General features: G+C 47.9%; 1 protein-coding gene across 9 annotated transcripts in view; it reads right to left on the minus strand.

The window, feature by feature from the left end:
- ACBD4 (acyl-CoA binding domain containing 4) overlaps window positions 1–14,271 on the minus strand; it is a 454,150-nt gene that overhangs the window by 295,814 nt on the left and 144,065 nt on the right. For all 9 annotated transcript variants that reach the window (XR_013594976.1, XR_013594975.1, XR_013594977.1 and 6 more), the window contains one exon: window positions 13,937–14,102. Coding sequence is in view for 6 of the 9 variants with exons in the window: in XM_078645133.1 (XP_078501259.1) it covers window positions 13,937–14,102 (166 nt within the window). In the remaining 3 variants the exon portion in view is untranslated. The remainder of the gene's footprint in view (window positions 1–13,936; window positions 14,103–14,271) is intronic.

Here is a 14,271-nt window from a genome sequence, read left to right on the forward strand (position 1 = left end):
CCATGACCCCCAGCTTCCCATCATGCCTCAGGGGTGACAGTTAGGTCAGTTGTTCTTTGCGGAGACTGTAAAAAAAAACATGAAACAAACAGGTTAACAATATCTCCAAGTTAAAGTAGTCCTTTGACCGGGGAGGCGGGAGGGTTGCTTATGTCTTTGATGAGGATACCCCTGGAAGAGAACTAGGATTACAGGTAAGTAACTAATCCTTCTCTTCCAGGGGATCCTCATCAATAGTCATAAGCATTAGAATAGAATAGCGAGCCTCACCTCATCTCCCTGCGGGCAAAGGAACAATGAAAACAGTATATCATTGATAAGCTTAAACAAAACCGCTACCCAAATAGATTCCTCAAAGAGGCCTGCCCTACTTGAGTATCGATCCTGGAATCAGATTCTAAACAGTAATGCATTGTAAAGGTATGAACTGATCTCGAGGTTGCAGCCTTGCAAATCTCTGACATAGGGTTATCATGTAGGAAAGCCACTGTGGCCGCTTTCCCCCTAGTAGAGTGTGCCTTAGGTGTCAACAATAAGGGTTTGTCCGCTAGCTGATAAGCCAATTTGATACAGGAGACGATCCATCTGGAGATGGATCGCTTGGCAGCTGGAAAACCCGTTCTCATGGAACCATAATTGACAAAAAGCTGATCAGTCTTCCTAATACTCTTAGTGTTTTCCAATTAAAATTTAAGCACTCTTTTGAGATCCAAAGAATGCACCGACCGCTCAGCCGGGGTCGTAGGGTTTGGAAAAAAGGATGGAAGAGAAATGGATTGATTAATATGAAAATCAGACACCACCTTTGGTAAAAAAGATGGATGTGTCCTCAAAACTACTCAGTTGTGGTGGAAAACAGTGTAAGGCTCTTTTGTACACAACGCTTGTATTTCGCTTACTCTGCGCGCTGATGTGATAGCAACTAAGAAAGCGGCTTTCTAAGATAAATGCTGTAACGTTGCTTTGTGGATGGGCTCAAAAGGAGCTCCCATCAACTTGGATAAAACCAGATTCAACTCCCAGGGAAGAGAAGGATTTCGAACAGGGGGGTAGACCTTCTTTAACCCCTGGAGGAAGTCCTTAACCACTTGCATCTGGAAGAAAGACATTTGGCTCGGCGATTTCCTGTATGCCACAATGGCTGACAAGTGCACTCTAATGGAAGCATACTTTAAACCAGTTGTTGCTAAGGAAAGAAGGTATGGAAGAATAACATCCTCCTGCCCTTTAGTAGGGTCAAGATGATGCTCCATACACCAAATATAAAATCTCTTCCAATTGAATGCATATGACACTATTGTGGAAGGCCTCTTAGCTTCCTTTAAAATGCGCATACAATCAGGAGGCAACTTCAGATGTCCATGCTGCAGGACTTCAGGAGCCATGCCGTTAAGTTCAGAGAGGGAATGTTGGGATGAAGAATCCTCCCGCTCATCTTGCTCAACAGGTCCGGCCTGCAAGGAAGACGTCTGTGTGGACACACAGACAGATGAAGAAGGTCCGGGTACCACCACTGCCGAGGCCAGTCTGGAGCTATTAGGATCATCTCCATGTCCGATCTGAGGAGCTTGGAAACCACCTTCGGAATCAGAGACAGGGGAGGAAATGCGTAGGCAGATGTCCCTGACCAATCCATCAAGAGTGCATTCCCCTGCGTCCCTGGGCGGTGGAATATGGACGCGAAGGCGTGGCATTTTCTGTTTTCGTCATCTGCAAACAAGTCTATAGTTGGATGACCCCAACAATGAAAAAGTTCTGCCACTACCTCGTTGTTTAGCACCTAGTCTGGCCGATCTTCGAAGTGCCTGTTGAGTGCGTCTGCCTTGATGTTTAACTCGCCTGAAGGTGCACTGCTACCAGCGAGAGGTTCCGAACGAGAAGCCAGTGCCAGATCGCCTGGGACTCCAGTGAGAAAGGTCGTGATCGTGTGCCGCCTTGTTTGTTCAGGTAGAACATGGTGGTCGTATTGTCTGTCTGCACTAAGACCGAGTCGGCTTTGATTGCAGGGAGAAAGGCTTTGAGAGCGAGATGCACCGCTCGGAGCTCTAGCATGTTGATGTGGTAGGTCTGTTCTTGAGCCGACCACCGACCTTGTATCTGAAGGCACCCCTTGTGTGCCCCGCAGCCTTGAAGAGACGCGTCCGTCCCTATTGACTGAGTCGGGAGAGGTTGGTGAAAAGGAACTCCCACCAACAGATTTTTACGTCGAGTCCACCACTTGATGGAAATCCTTGCTGCCTGGAAAAGACTGATCCGGTCTTCCCAGCACCTTGTCGATTGGTCCCACTGGTCCTGCAGAGACTGTTGCAAAGGACGCATCCTCAGCCTGGCATGTGGTATGAGGAAGATGCAGGACGCCATGGAACCCAGCAGGGAGGCTACCTGACGGACTGTTGGACTTCGGTTCTCGAGCAGAATCCTGCACTTCTGTTGCATCGAAAAAAGTCTCTCCTCCGAAAGAATACGCTCTTCCCAAGCTTGTGTCCAGAACGGAGCCTAGGTAGTGGATGGACTGGGTTGGCTGTAGGACTGACTTTTCCACGTTGACATGGAGGCCGAGCTTGTGCAATTGTTGCAGGCAAAGGTGAAAGTCTATCTCTACTTGTAGAGGAGATGGACCTTTTAGGAGCCAGTCGTCTAGGTACGGATAGACGAAGAGCCCCTTTTTGTGAAGAAAAGCTGCCACCACCGCCATGACTCGAGGTGCCGATTTGAGCCCGAAGGGTAGCACCTTGTACCGGTAGTGTTTGTTGCCGACCACAAACCTCAGGAACTTCTGATGATGCAGTGCAATTGGAATATGAAAGTATGCATCTTGCAGATCCACCGAACACATCCAATCGCCTTCCTGCAGATGTGGACATATTTGGTGAAGGGCCAACATGCGGAACTTCTCTTTGACTATGACCTTGTTTAGCAGACGAAGGTCTAGAATGGGACGGAACTTGTTCTCTTGATCCTTTTTGGGGACAAGAAAATATCTGGAGTAGACTCCCTTTCCTCTTTGCGAGGGAGATACTTCTTCTATAGCTTGTTTTTGAAGAAGAACCTTTACCTCCTTCCGTAGCAGATCTAACTGGTGAGGACGAGATTTCTTTGGAGGAATGTTCTTTGGGGGCGCACGGAAACGAAGCATGTATCCATTGCGCAGTATATTCAGCACCCAACGATCTTTTGTGATGCTGCACCACTCTGCCAGATGTTGTGAAGCACTTCCTCCCACTGGAGTGGGCAACGGCACCAGAGGAAGCCACTGCTCATGACTTCCCTCCTCTCGTTGATGTAGAGGATTGTTGTTGATGACCTCCTCTACCTCAGTTGGATTTTCCCCCTCGAAACTGGGTCTTGCCCTGATTCTTGTTTTGGGACCACTGAGGGGTTTGAACCCTCTGTTGAGCCCCTCTGCCCCTGTTGGTTTTAAAATGGCGCTTGAACTCCTTTTTCTTTTCCAAACCGACTGCTTTGACTGTTTCTTGTTCGGCTTTCATTCTCCTCATCTCTTCGTCAGTGTGTTCACCGAAGAGAGAGGAACCAGAAAAAGGAAGGTTTAAGATGCGTTGTTGTGCATCGGGCTTGAGGCCTGTCAGGCGCAACCAAGACGACCTTCTGGCGCAAATTCCATGGGCATATGAATGCTCCGCAAGGGCTGTGTCGTCCGCAGCCGTGCTAATCACCTGGTTCGCTACCAAACAGCCTTCTGTCATTGTCTCTTCAAAGTCCTTCTGGTCTTCTTTTGTCAGTTTGGACTTGAAACGCTCCATGGAGTCCCATAAGGCTCTATCATATCTACCCAACAGTGCAGCCGCACTGGAGACCTTCAGAGTAGAAGAGGCAGAGTTACAGACCTTACGACCCCACAAGTCCTGTGATCTGCTGTCCTTATCTGGCGGGACTGAGGAGGTAGCAGTGACCGAGTGTGTTTTTCGTGCTACTGCTACGATCACTGAGTCTGCAGGAGGATCAGACTTGACAAAGACCGGGTCAGAGGCAGCTGGCTTGTACTTTTTTTGGATGCGAGCCGGCACCGCTCAGATGGTCGCCAGCAAAGGACGTGAAGCAGACTTCTGGTGAAGAGTCTCAAAAATCATTGTCGTAGTGACTTGTGGAACAGACAGTTCAATGTTGAGCTTTTGAGCTCCTCTTTGCAGAACATCATGAAAAGTGTTGATGTCATCAACCGGTGAGACCCTAGAGATAGGGCTATCCGAAAGTGTGGGAGAGTAATCCCTCTTGGAAGATCGGGTAGAGGATGTAGAAGAAGTAGATGGTGTCCTCCTACTCCTGCGATGAACACTGTGCCTCCTATCGTGTGATCTTCTTGAACGGTCCTCCCTTCTGGGGGAACGAGATCTAGTAGGCCTCCTTACAGGTGATCTTTCAGCTTGCCTGGGAGGACTGCGTCTGTCCACATCATCCACTAGTCTCTGAAGCGGAGACCTGTGTGTAGGACTGGCGTATACCTGCATCCGTCTCGCAGCCCCTGAATCCCGCCAATGATCCAATGGCAGATTCCATCTAGGGTACAACCTCACATTTGCAGAAGAAGGGTCCATCAAAGGTGACTTGCAGGCAGGGCTTCTAGACTTTGAAGCGGCTCGCCCAGACGAATGCGAGGATGAGTGGCGGGAGGCTGATTCCGTCAATAGAATCACCGATTCTCTCCCTGAAGCGGAGTTCCTCGACGTCGACCCAGCCCGCTCTTGATGCCTCGACGTCGTCGAGTGCCTGGGCGGTGAGCGATGTGAGGATCGGCGATGTCTCGATGTTGAGCGGCGACGTGAAGCCGACGACGGAGCCCTCGACGCCGAACGCCGCTGGGGCGACGGCGGAGCAGTCAAACTCAACGCCGAGTGTCTACGCGACGACGGCGGAGGGGTATTGGTCACCCTCGATGCCGAACGCCCACGAGACGTCGACGGAGATCTCCTCCTCGACGCCGATCGACGCCTGGTTGTCGACGGCAGAGGATCTCGGGCTCTCTGCGACGACAGAGGTGAGCCTCTCCTCGACGCCGAACGTCGTGACGACAACGACGGCGGAGGTCTGGTCCTCGATGCCGATCGTCGCCCGGTTGACGACGGCAGAGGGGTTACACTTTTCGATGCCGACCGTCGCCTGATTGGCGATGGCGGAGGTGTGATGGTCCTCGACGCCGATCGTCACCGGGTTGACGACGGTGGAGGGGTATTGATCCTCGACGCCGATCGTCGCTGGGTTGACGACGGTGGAGGGGTCTTTGTCCTCGACGCCGATCGTCGCCAAGTTGACGATGGCCGAGGGTCTGGAATTCTCAACGACGACGTACCTCAATCCCCTCTTCTCGACGGCGAGCCCGCCGTCGAAGGTCGTTTTTTAGATGACTGACCCACCGGTAGTTCTCTCCTCAGCGCCGAGCCCGACGCTGAAGCTGAAGGGTGTGAAGATTTATCCCTTGAAGGTGTTCTAGCCCTCCTGGAGCCCTTCCTTACCGGAGACCTTCCTCTGGATGACCTTTGGGCTAGACCATAGATGCGAATCCTCTCCCTGTCCTTTAGAGTTCTTCCTGACAGGGTTTTGCAGTGAGGACAGGCTTTTGGGTCATGATTTTCAGGTAGACAAAGAATACAGACTTCATGTCTGTCTGTCTTGGCCTTCTTGTTGCCACAAGAAGGGCAGTTGTCAAAAAGGGAAGGCATTTCAAAGCAGAAAATACCCACCAAACTGTCAATAAAGGACAGATTCTTACTTGACAAGATGTAAAAAGTCAAAGTAAGTCAAAAACTGTGAAAAGTGAAGAAAATTTCTGTCAGAAAATACAGAAATGAGTGGAGCTATGTTGCTAGGATCCTTCCTGAAGGAGCCGGAAAGAACAACTGACCTAACTGTCACGCCTGAGGCATGATGGGAAGCTGGGGGTCATGGGTGCCTTAAAGGCACGGTGTCAGTTTATTACATTCAGCTGCAAGTTAGCTGTTCAGTCTTTTTAGACTGGGAATTTGCAATGCAGCCTGGGAGCTTCCTATGCTTTCAGTGTTTTATAAGAATTTCTACTGCTTTCTGAGCATTAAAACAGTTCTAAAACAATCTTTATTGTTGTTTCTCATGTTTTCTAATGCATGTTTTTTCATGTATGGTGGAAATTCTTTACAGCATGATTCAGCTCTGATGTTTAGTAGGCCTCTATTGCATATATATAACTATATATATATATATATATATATATATATATATATATATATATATATATATATATATATATATATATATATATATAGTTATATATATGTGGGGCACATATAATATAGTGTTTCCGGGGTCCCGCGCATGGGCGGGAATATTCTAATGCTTATGACTATTGATGAGGATCCCCTGGAAGAGAACTACATGGCCCCCCTCACCACCATCGTTAGACAGCATGGATTCAGCATAGTATACTATGACGACGACACCCAGCTCATCCTCTCCCTTATGAAGAAACCTGACATCACCAGACTCAGCTTCCAGGAAGGAATGAAAGACGTTGCATCCTGGATGAGCAGCAGCTGTCTGAAGCTCAACTCGGAGAAGCCAGAAGTCCTCGTCCTCTGGCCCACCCCCTCAGCATGGGACAACACCTAACCCGACTGATCAACGCCATCGCCTCCACCTGCTTCAACACCCTGCGCATCCTTAACAAGACCTTCAAATGGATCCCCCCAAATCCAGGAAGACCGTCACCCACGCACTCATAACAAGCAGACTGGACTACGGAAACGCCCTCTACGCCGGACAACAAATCTCTGCTACGCAAACTCCAGACCATCCAGAACACCGCTGCCAGACTCTGTCATGCCCCGAGGTCCCACTCGATCTGTAGCTCTAATTGCCTGGGCACTATAAAAGACGCATTACACCAACGGAACGCCGCTTTGCATTCTAGCGTCTAGCCCGTACTTCCGTGTTTTCTGTCCCTGTTCGTTTTGCCTGACTTCCGGTTCCGTGGATGGTTGTTTACTGTTTGATTCCCTACCTCCTCCGTGAGGGTGTTTTTGCTCGGCTGTTATTCTGGGGCCGTACTATTTCGGTTACGCTTTCGTACTAACGCTCTTTACCTTGGTGTCAGCGTAATCTGTGGCTTTCTTGAAATCCTCACAAACACACTAATCAATCCGTGTTTGTTTTCAATTCTACTCCCCGGTTCCTTGTGCTCCGCCCGGCGGCCGGGTCTTTCCTCGCCATCCGGCCGGGCACAGCCATTCCAATCTCCCCTTCTCCTTGTACTCCGCCCGGTGGCCAGGTCTTTCCCCGCCATCCGGCCGTGTACTGCTATTCCAGGTTCTCCCCTTCTCCTGGTACTCCGTCCGGCGGCCGGGTCTTTCCCCGCCGCCCGGCCGGGTGCTGCTTGTTGCATCAGTATTTTGGTTCCCTGGCCGGAGCTGACTCCCGTTGGGTGAACCACCCTACCAGCCTTCCCTTTGGCATTGTGGTATACTTTCATTTGGGGCACTTGCGTGGACCAGTGTGTGGTGTGTTTTGAGGCTCGCACACAAGTATCCAGCCTTGAAGAAGAATTGGATGTTCTTCCAGTTTTCTCCAGAGAATAGCAGAGTGAGATTTACATATCACTTACCTTCACATGCTAGCATAGAGCGGGATAGAGTACTTATTATCTTTTTTGTCTTGTTGTGTACAGAAAGCGAACACCATATTCTACCCTCCAGCTATGTCCCAAGGTCCAGACGATTAGTTGTGGTAGGTGATGTTTGTATATATATCTAATAGGCATTGTGCATATACATTGTGTTGTAACCAAGTACAGATAGTGATCTATTCCTTCCCTTACAGCCTGCCTTCTCACCAAGTGTCCACTCTGAAGTCCACTGTCAAGACCTGTTGTTTTTGAGGAGCCTAGCCTGGGATCGAGATGGCCGCCTAGTTTCTCGGCTCCGCCGATCCCAGCGCTCTTCACTATCATCCTGTCCCTGATCCTGCTCCTTTACCCAGCGACTGACATGCGGAACCTATCCTGATTCCGCCGGTGTGTCTCCCGGCGATTTCTGTGCTGTATTGGCGGTGAAGCACCTCTGCTCCTCTCCCGGCCCTACATGGCAGTGAGACCGGGGCTTTGTTTGCGGAGCTGGCTGGATGCGACCACGGCAGCGGCGGTCATCACGGAGGAGGAGGAGCCGCTCAATTGGTGAGAGGCTGCCTGAGTTGTGTTGGTCGATGCAGCACCGCATCCCGCTCTGACATTGTGAGCGCCCGGATACATTGTATCTGCTGTAACCACCCTGCACTATCGCCCGGCTTGGAAGTGGTCGGCGCGGTTTCTTTGTTCTCCCGGCCGGTGACGGACGCCATTTTTACACTGCGCCTCGGCGACCGACGGTGAATCCTTGGCACTCGATTGGGATCCGGATGTTGGCTGATAACGTGGAAGCCTGCACTGCGATGTCCACAGTCTCCCCCCCGTCTCTGACCCGAGGGTCACAAGTGGAGGGTCGGCATAGGGGTCTGTGTGCTGTGAGTGATGATGGCGATTGGCTCCCCGGGCGGCTGTTATTCTGTGAGCCTGGTGTGGAAGACATTGCGCTGCCCTCCCTTTCTGGGATGCCGCTTGGGACCCGTGCTGTCCTGTGTGCTTTGGAGGCTGTGAGAATTGCTCTTTGTGTTCATGCCCGAGATCTGGGGCGCCAGCTCGATGCTATTTCTACTACGGGCGGTGCTTGTTCCCCAGTGCTGTACACTGCGCCACACCCTGAGCCTGCTCCTGTTGCCTTCCATGCCGAGGTGCCTATAGTGCGGTTGGCGGATGGCTCTGATTTGGCTGAAATGTCGACCACGACGGTCGGGGAGTTCGCTGGAGTTCGTGGTTTCATAAACTGGCTGATGTATCATCTCGGGGCGCCATGTTCGTCATCTCCTTTATGTGCTGGTGGTGTGACTTTTCATCCTTTCCGGAGACTGCTGTTGTCGCTCCTGCCTGCTGCTTCCGACATGCAACCGCACTGCCCTGTCTATGTTTGTATCACTCCTGGAACTGTGACTGTGCTTTGCGTGGACTTTCGTGGGCGACCTCCTATCCTGTGTTGGCCGTTTCATGTGCCCCTTTCATCCGCGGCACTGGCCGGACGGTTGGACTCCGTCGACTTATATGATCGCAGGGGGCAAGGTTGAAACAACTTTTTTGGGACGCTATTCCTTCCACTGCTGGGATTGTGCTAAGTGAGCGGGACATTGATTGCATCGACCGTTGTTATCCTGTTGTGGTGGGGCCGGGAGCGGGCGGCCGGGTACATATTTGTTGTTGTCTTCTTTTTCCGTTGATCCTTATCTCCTTCTTGTTTCATCCTCTCCTCCTCCACTTCTTGTACTTGTTATATCTTTCCCTTCTTTGGGGCAGTTCCGGGGCGACAGGCACGCTGTTTATGGGTTAGGCCGTAGCCATTACAGGGGTGCAGGGTGGCGGGTGTGGGGGGGGTTTGTTATTTTAGTTTATTTTGTTCTATGGTCTCTTTCGCTCTTTTCTAACTTTGGGAGGGTTCTTTCCTCTTTGTAGGGTTGGCTGTCCCTTGGCTTTGCACCTTCTTTTTCTCGGGCGTCTTCTTATGCCCCTGTCTTTTTCTTTTCTGGGGTGGGACTTTTGGGATGGTACCTGGACGAGTTGTTGAGTCTGTCATGACCTGTTCCTCGATATTATTGATTCGGTTGTCTTGCCTATTAAGTCGCTATAGTCTTTGCCCGCCTCAGTTCGCCATTGGGGTATGTCCCCCGTGTCTTTTGGAATTTTGTGTGTGGTGCTATTTCCTTGTTGTGACAGCCCCTACTCTCCTTTGAACATTTAAAAATGAAAACCTCTTATCCTTTGTTACGATGCCCGCGCCCTTGTTGGGTGTACTCTCACATATCCTGTTTACCGATTGATATGCATCTCTCCTGATTTTTTGGCTTACTGTTTTGCGGCCGGCCATGTTGGTTGTGGGCCTGCGCCTGTATCTTCTTGTTTTTTTCGAATAAAGGTTTTCAAAAAAAAAAAAATAAATAAAAAAAAAAAAAAGACCTGTTGTTTTCCCCGCCTTTCCTTGTTTTGTTTCCCTGTTTTCCCCTGGCGAGCCATTCGATACTCTAGAGTCTGATAGAGTCGAAGGGCCGTAGGGGAAGGCTGAGGACTATTCTCCGGATTCCTGACGCTCCTGCGGAACAAGCCTGGAAACCATTACAGACTCGTCCTCGGCATTCCACGGCATGAACACATCACCCAACACCTGCAGGACCTCCACTGGCTCCACATCGAGAAGAGAGTAACCTTAAAGCTGCTCACCCACGCCTACAAATCCCTCCACAACACCGGACCCAAATACCTCAAAGAAAGAGACTCCTTCCACATACCCAAGAGAAACCTCTGATCCGCTGACCTCGCCCTCGCTGAAACCCTGCGCATCCACAGAGCCAGAGCGGGTGGAAGAGCCTTCCCCTACAACGTGGCAAAGACCTGGAACGAGCTCCTGATCAACATCAGACGCTCTCCCACTCTGCACACCTTCAGGAAGAGCCTCAAGACCTGGCTCTTAGGCTGACTCAGAGCTGCAACTCCCCCTTCATGGGTGAGTAGCGCGCTTCACAATTCCCTGATTGATTGATTGATTGATCTTGGTTCAGAAAGTGGTCCTTTTTGTGATTTGGTGTAAATGCACTCAGTAGTTTTTTGAGAAAATAATTTTTAAAATGTATGTTTATATAACACTGCGAAAATCCGCAGAGTCAATAGATCTCTAGGTAAGATCTTATTGACTACCACAACATCAAGAAAGAGAGACCCACACCCCATAGTCCTGGTGGAGGATCTGACGTTACAAATGAAAAAAAATAAGAAAATGCCAGTTTCCTGCCTTTTATAAACCACCTTCCCTTCCCGGAGTGGGACAGGGCATGAGAAGGCCGCACATTATTATTTTTTGGGGAAGGGGCTTGTCTTCTCCCTCAGCAAAACTCCAGGAGGCCCCGGGGACCGTCCCCTGGGGCCGATAGCTCAATTTTGGAGAGTGGGCATGCAGCCCCTCCCTATCCAAACCTCATGAGGCTTGGGGGAACCTAGTCCCACAGGGCCAGTGCATTGTTTTGGGGAAGGGAGTGTGGGTGAGATCCCCGGAGCTCGATCGCAGTGTCCAGGGAACTCATCCACTGTGACACTGTGATTCCCTGCCTAGGAGAGTGCCTGCAGGGAATCGATTTCCAGGTGAAGAAAGCTGCTACAGCAAGGACTTCTATCATTTCTATCTATCAGATGGACAAAGATGAAACCACTCTAGATAATTTTATATTTTCTATCCCTACGATATCAAGGCTCCCAGATTACTGGTTAAGCCCACCCAGGCGTATTACCATTCTGCCAAAGGGGGTCCAACAATGAAGCATGGCACAAGGTGTTTATAGGTGAGGACCCTTTTAAAACTTAATAAGGTTGCCTGGGACAGGTTAAAGAATCAGACTCTTGATTTTCTAAATTAGGGTTACCTTCCCTTTTTTGGAATAATTTCATAACCTAAAGTGATCAAAAATACGTTTCCTCATTCCTCTTTTGATTTGAATACCAAAAACCAAACCAACCACAGGGTATACTTTGCAATCAAGGTATCAGTATCCTATTTTTCTACCCTTTCCCTGTTCACCCATGGTCCAACGTCATCTTTTTCATAATCCAAGGTGCATATGGAGCTCAGGGAACCTATGGAGCAACTAGTCATACACCTATATTAAAAAGTGGACTATGACAGTGTGTAGCCTTAAATTTACAAGCTTATAATATTATCTACCATCAAAGAGGACGTTTCTCCTTTCAGCAGTCAGGGCAGGGGAATACTCAAAATTTCCTAACTGGGGGTTAAATCCCAGCCTAAAAAAAGAACTACAAATTACTGCTCTGTAAGCGTAGGGCGTTAGTATTGGTAGATTTCACACATCCACATGGTTAGTTGAATATTCACAGATTTCAGACCTAGAATCCTTTGCAAACAAACACATCATTCTTGGTTATCAGGTGCAAATGGAATGTGCATTTCTACAGGAAGCAAAGCTTTATTTCTCCCACATTCTTAGGTACTTCTTTATACTATGATCACACCAATTGATCCAATAAGACTAATTTAAGGCAAGATTCTGCAGTACATTAGTGCAAGGAGTCCTCTTCAGTGCACTTTCTTTTGTTGAGAGACTTTAGTCCCTCAGTGTATGCTTTCAGTTCTCAACTTTGAGACAATTTGTTTTCAATTATACAGGGAGTTAAGGGTGCATAGAGCCACCCATATGCCATGTACATGAAGCAGTGATATTTTGTTTCATGTTTTATCCTCAAATGGTGAAGAGATGATCTATTTTCAGACATTTTGGTGCAATGTGATCATTATGCTCAGATGATCAGTCACATGTAGGGTGACTTAACTATTTGTATTAAGGCAATGTATGTGAAAATCAAAAGGAGCACTTCAGAAGATAGGGAAATGGAGATGGGATGAAAATTTCCCGCAAGCAAGAAGCATGTCCAACCAAACAATAAAGGCTTTCATACTCTAATCCCAAAATTCTGGCATTAAATGTACTTACCCTCTCATATTCTTTTTCCAGGCCATCCTCTCTGCTTTCCACCTTTCCGACTGATCATCTCCGGTTTCAAGGTCTTCCACCAACAAATACACTAGGACCAGTCTCTATGTCACACATGCCAACAACAGTTTCCACACTGGTGACTCAATAACAGCTAAAAAGTTGAGGAGCGCCCAAATTCGACATCGATGTTGGGTTCAAAATGTGTATAAGAGAGTTATTTAAGGAATCCTGAGCAGGCCAACAGAAGCCTGATTCCAATCCTGTAAAGGAATCTGATAAGTAGTATAATTCAATAGTGTTGTAGTGCATACTGATCTCACTTTTATCATCTACCTTAAACCTGAAGTGGTGAAAGTGAAACCAGTATTGATGCCTTTGTCGATTCCTTTCTCAGAGCATTATAGTGACCCATGGATAAAGATAGCTACAGAGGTGATTCAGCCCTATCGCAGACTACTCTCACCACATATCTAGACCAAGTTCTACTCTGTCTGCTTCTTTAGGTAAAAGGAATGTTTTTTTTTAAAACTCACTCAATATCAGAGAAATAAAAATGTTGGTATTTGTATTCTTCAAACAAATTATCCCACCAACATTACATGCAATGAATTTTAGGATGAGTATGGTAACCATTTATGAAGTGGCAACACAAAAACTATGTGGTCACTGCCACGTCCAACAGATCTTGAGTACTAGTTTAATATAGATACAGGTTTATTTCCGAAAGCAGGCTATCCTGTAAATTCAGATGCAAATGTCTCATCATAAACTCATGATATAGGCAAATTATTATAAGAGATCAGTCTCTATGAATCTTTAGTTGTAAGGACCTGTGGGCTTTGTTCAGCAAATGGTTGCCACATGTTTTTTTAAATCATTTAATCAACCATAACTTGTGTCTGCTCTTGGATAGCTAGCCATCTTAAGTTCTGGAGTACTACAATCATATCTGACCGAATGTGCTACTAAGAAAAAGATAATATGTGATTTCCACAGTACAGCGATTTGGTGAAGCACAGCTCTGCGCTGGTATCTGTACTCAATCAGCTCCAAGGTCTATTTAGTAGCAATTGTATTTTTTGGCTTGTCTTCTTTGTATGTCTCATTGTCTTAAATAACTCAACTAGCCTTAGAAAGACCTTTTCAAGTTGTACTTGTCTCTGATTTCTGTTATTGTATGTGAAAAGCATAATGTCGACTGGTAGACAGAAAGACATGCTAGCAAACTATAAACAATGTACTACAAAACAGCCATTTCAATGCGTGTAAAGCACAGAATCTTGGGACAATACTTATTTTGGAAAAGGTTCGCATATTGGTTGCCAGGCATATTGTAGTCAAAACAATGAAAGGGAAAGTGGAGTACCAGTCATACCTCTGGCAGTCTGAGGCTGCTGTAATGCTTCACTCCTCTGCTCTGTAGACTCTATTCTCCCAAGATCAGCATGATGCTTTACTGAATTACTGTCCTCACCTTCCCAGGTAGATTGGGAAGTTTCTGAATGAATCCGATAGTCATTCTGATAATCCAATGCAGAATCCTGTAACCAAACATAAAATAAGCAAAGGCTGGCCATCTGTGTTCCCTAATATGAGTATAGTAAATTACATTCCTTGAAGGGTGCAATGAGTGACATAAATAGAAACATAGATGCTCCTGACATCTAACACGTGTAAGGAACACTCAGCTAGAGTAGCTGGATTGCTACA

Source organism: Lissotriton helveticus, chromosome 5_1, assembly GCF_964261635.1.
Source record: "Lissotriton helveticus chromosome 5_1, aLisHel1.1, whole genome shotgun sequence".
Taxonomy (NCBI): domain Eukaryota; kingdom Metazoa; phylum Chordata; class Amphibia; order Caudata; family Salamandridae; genus Lissotriton; species Lissotriton helveticus.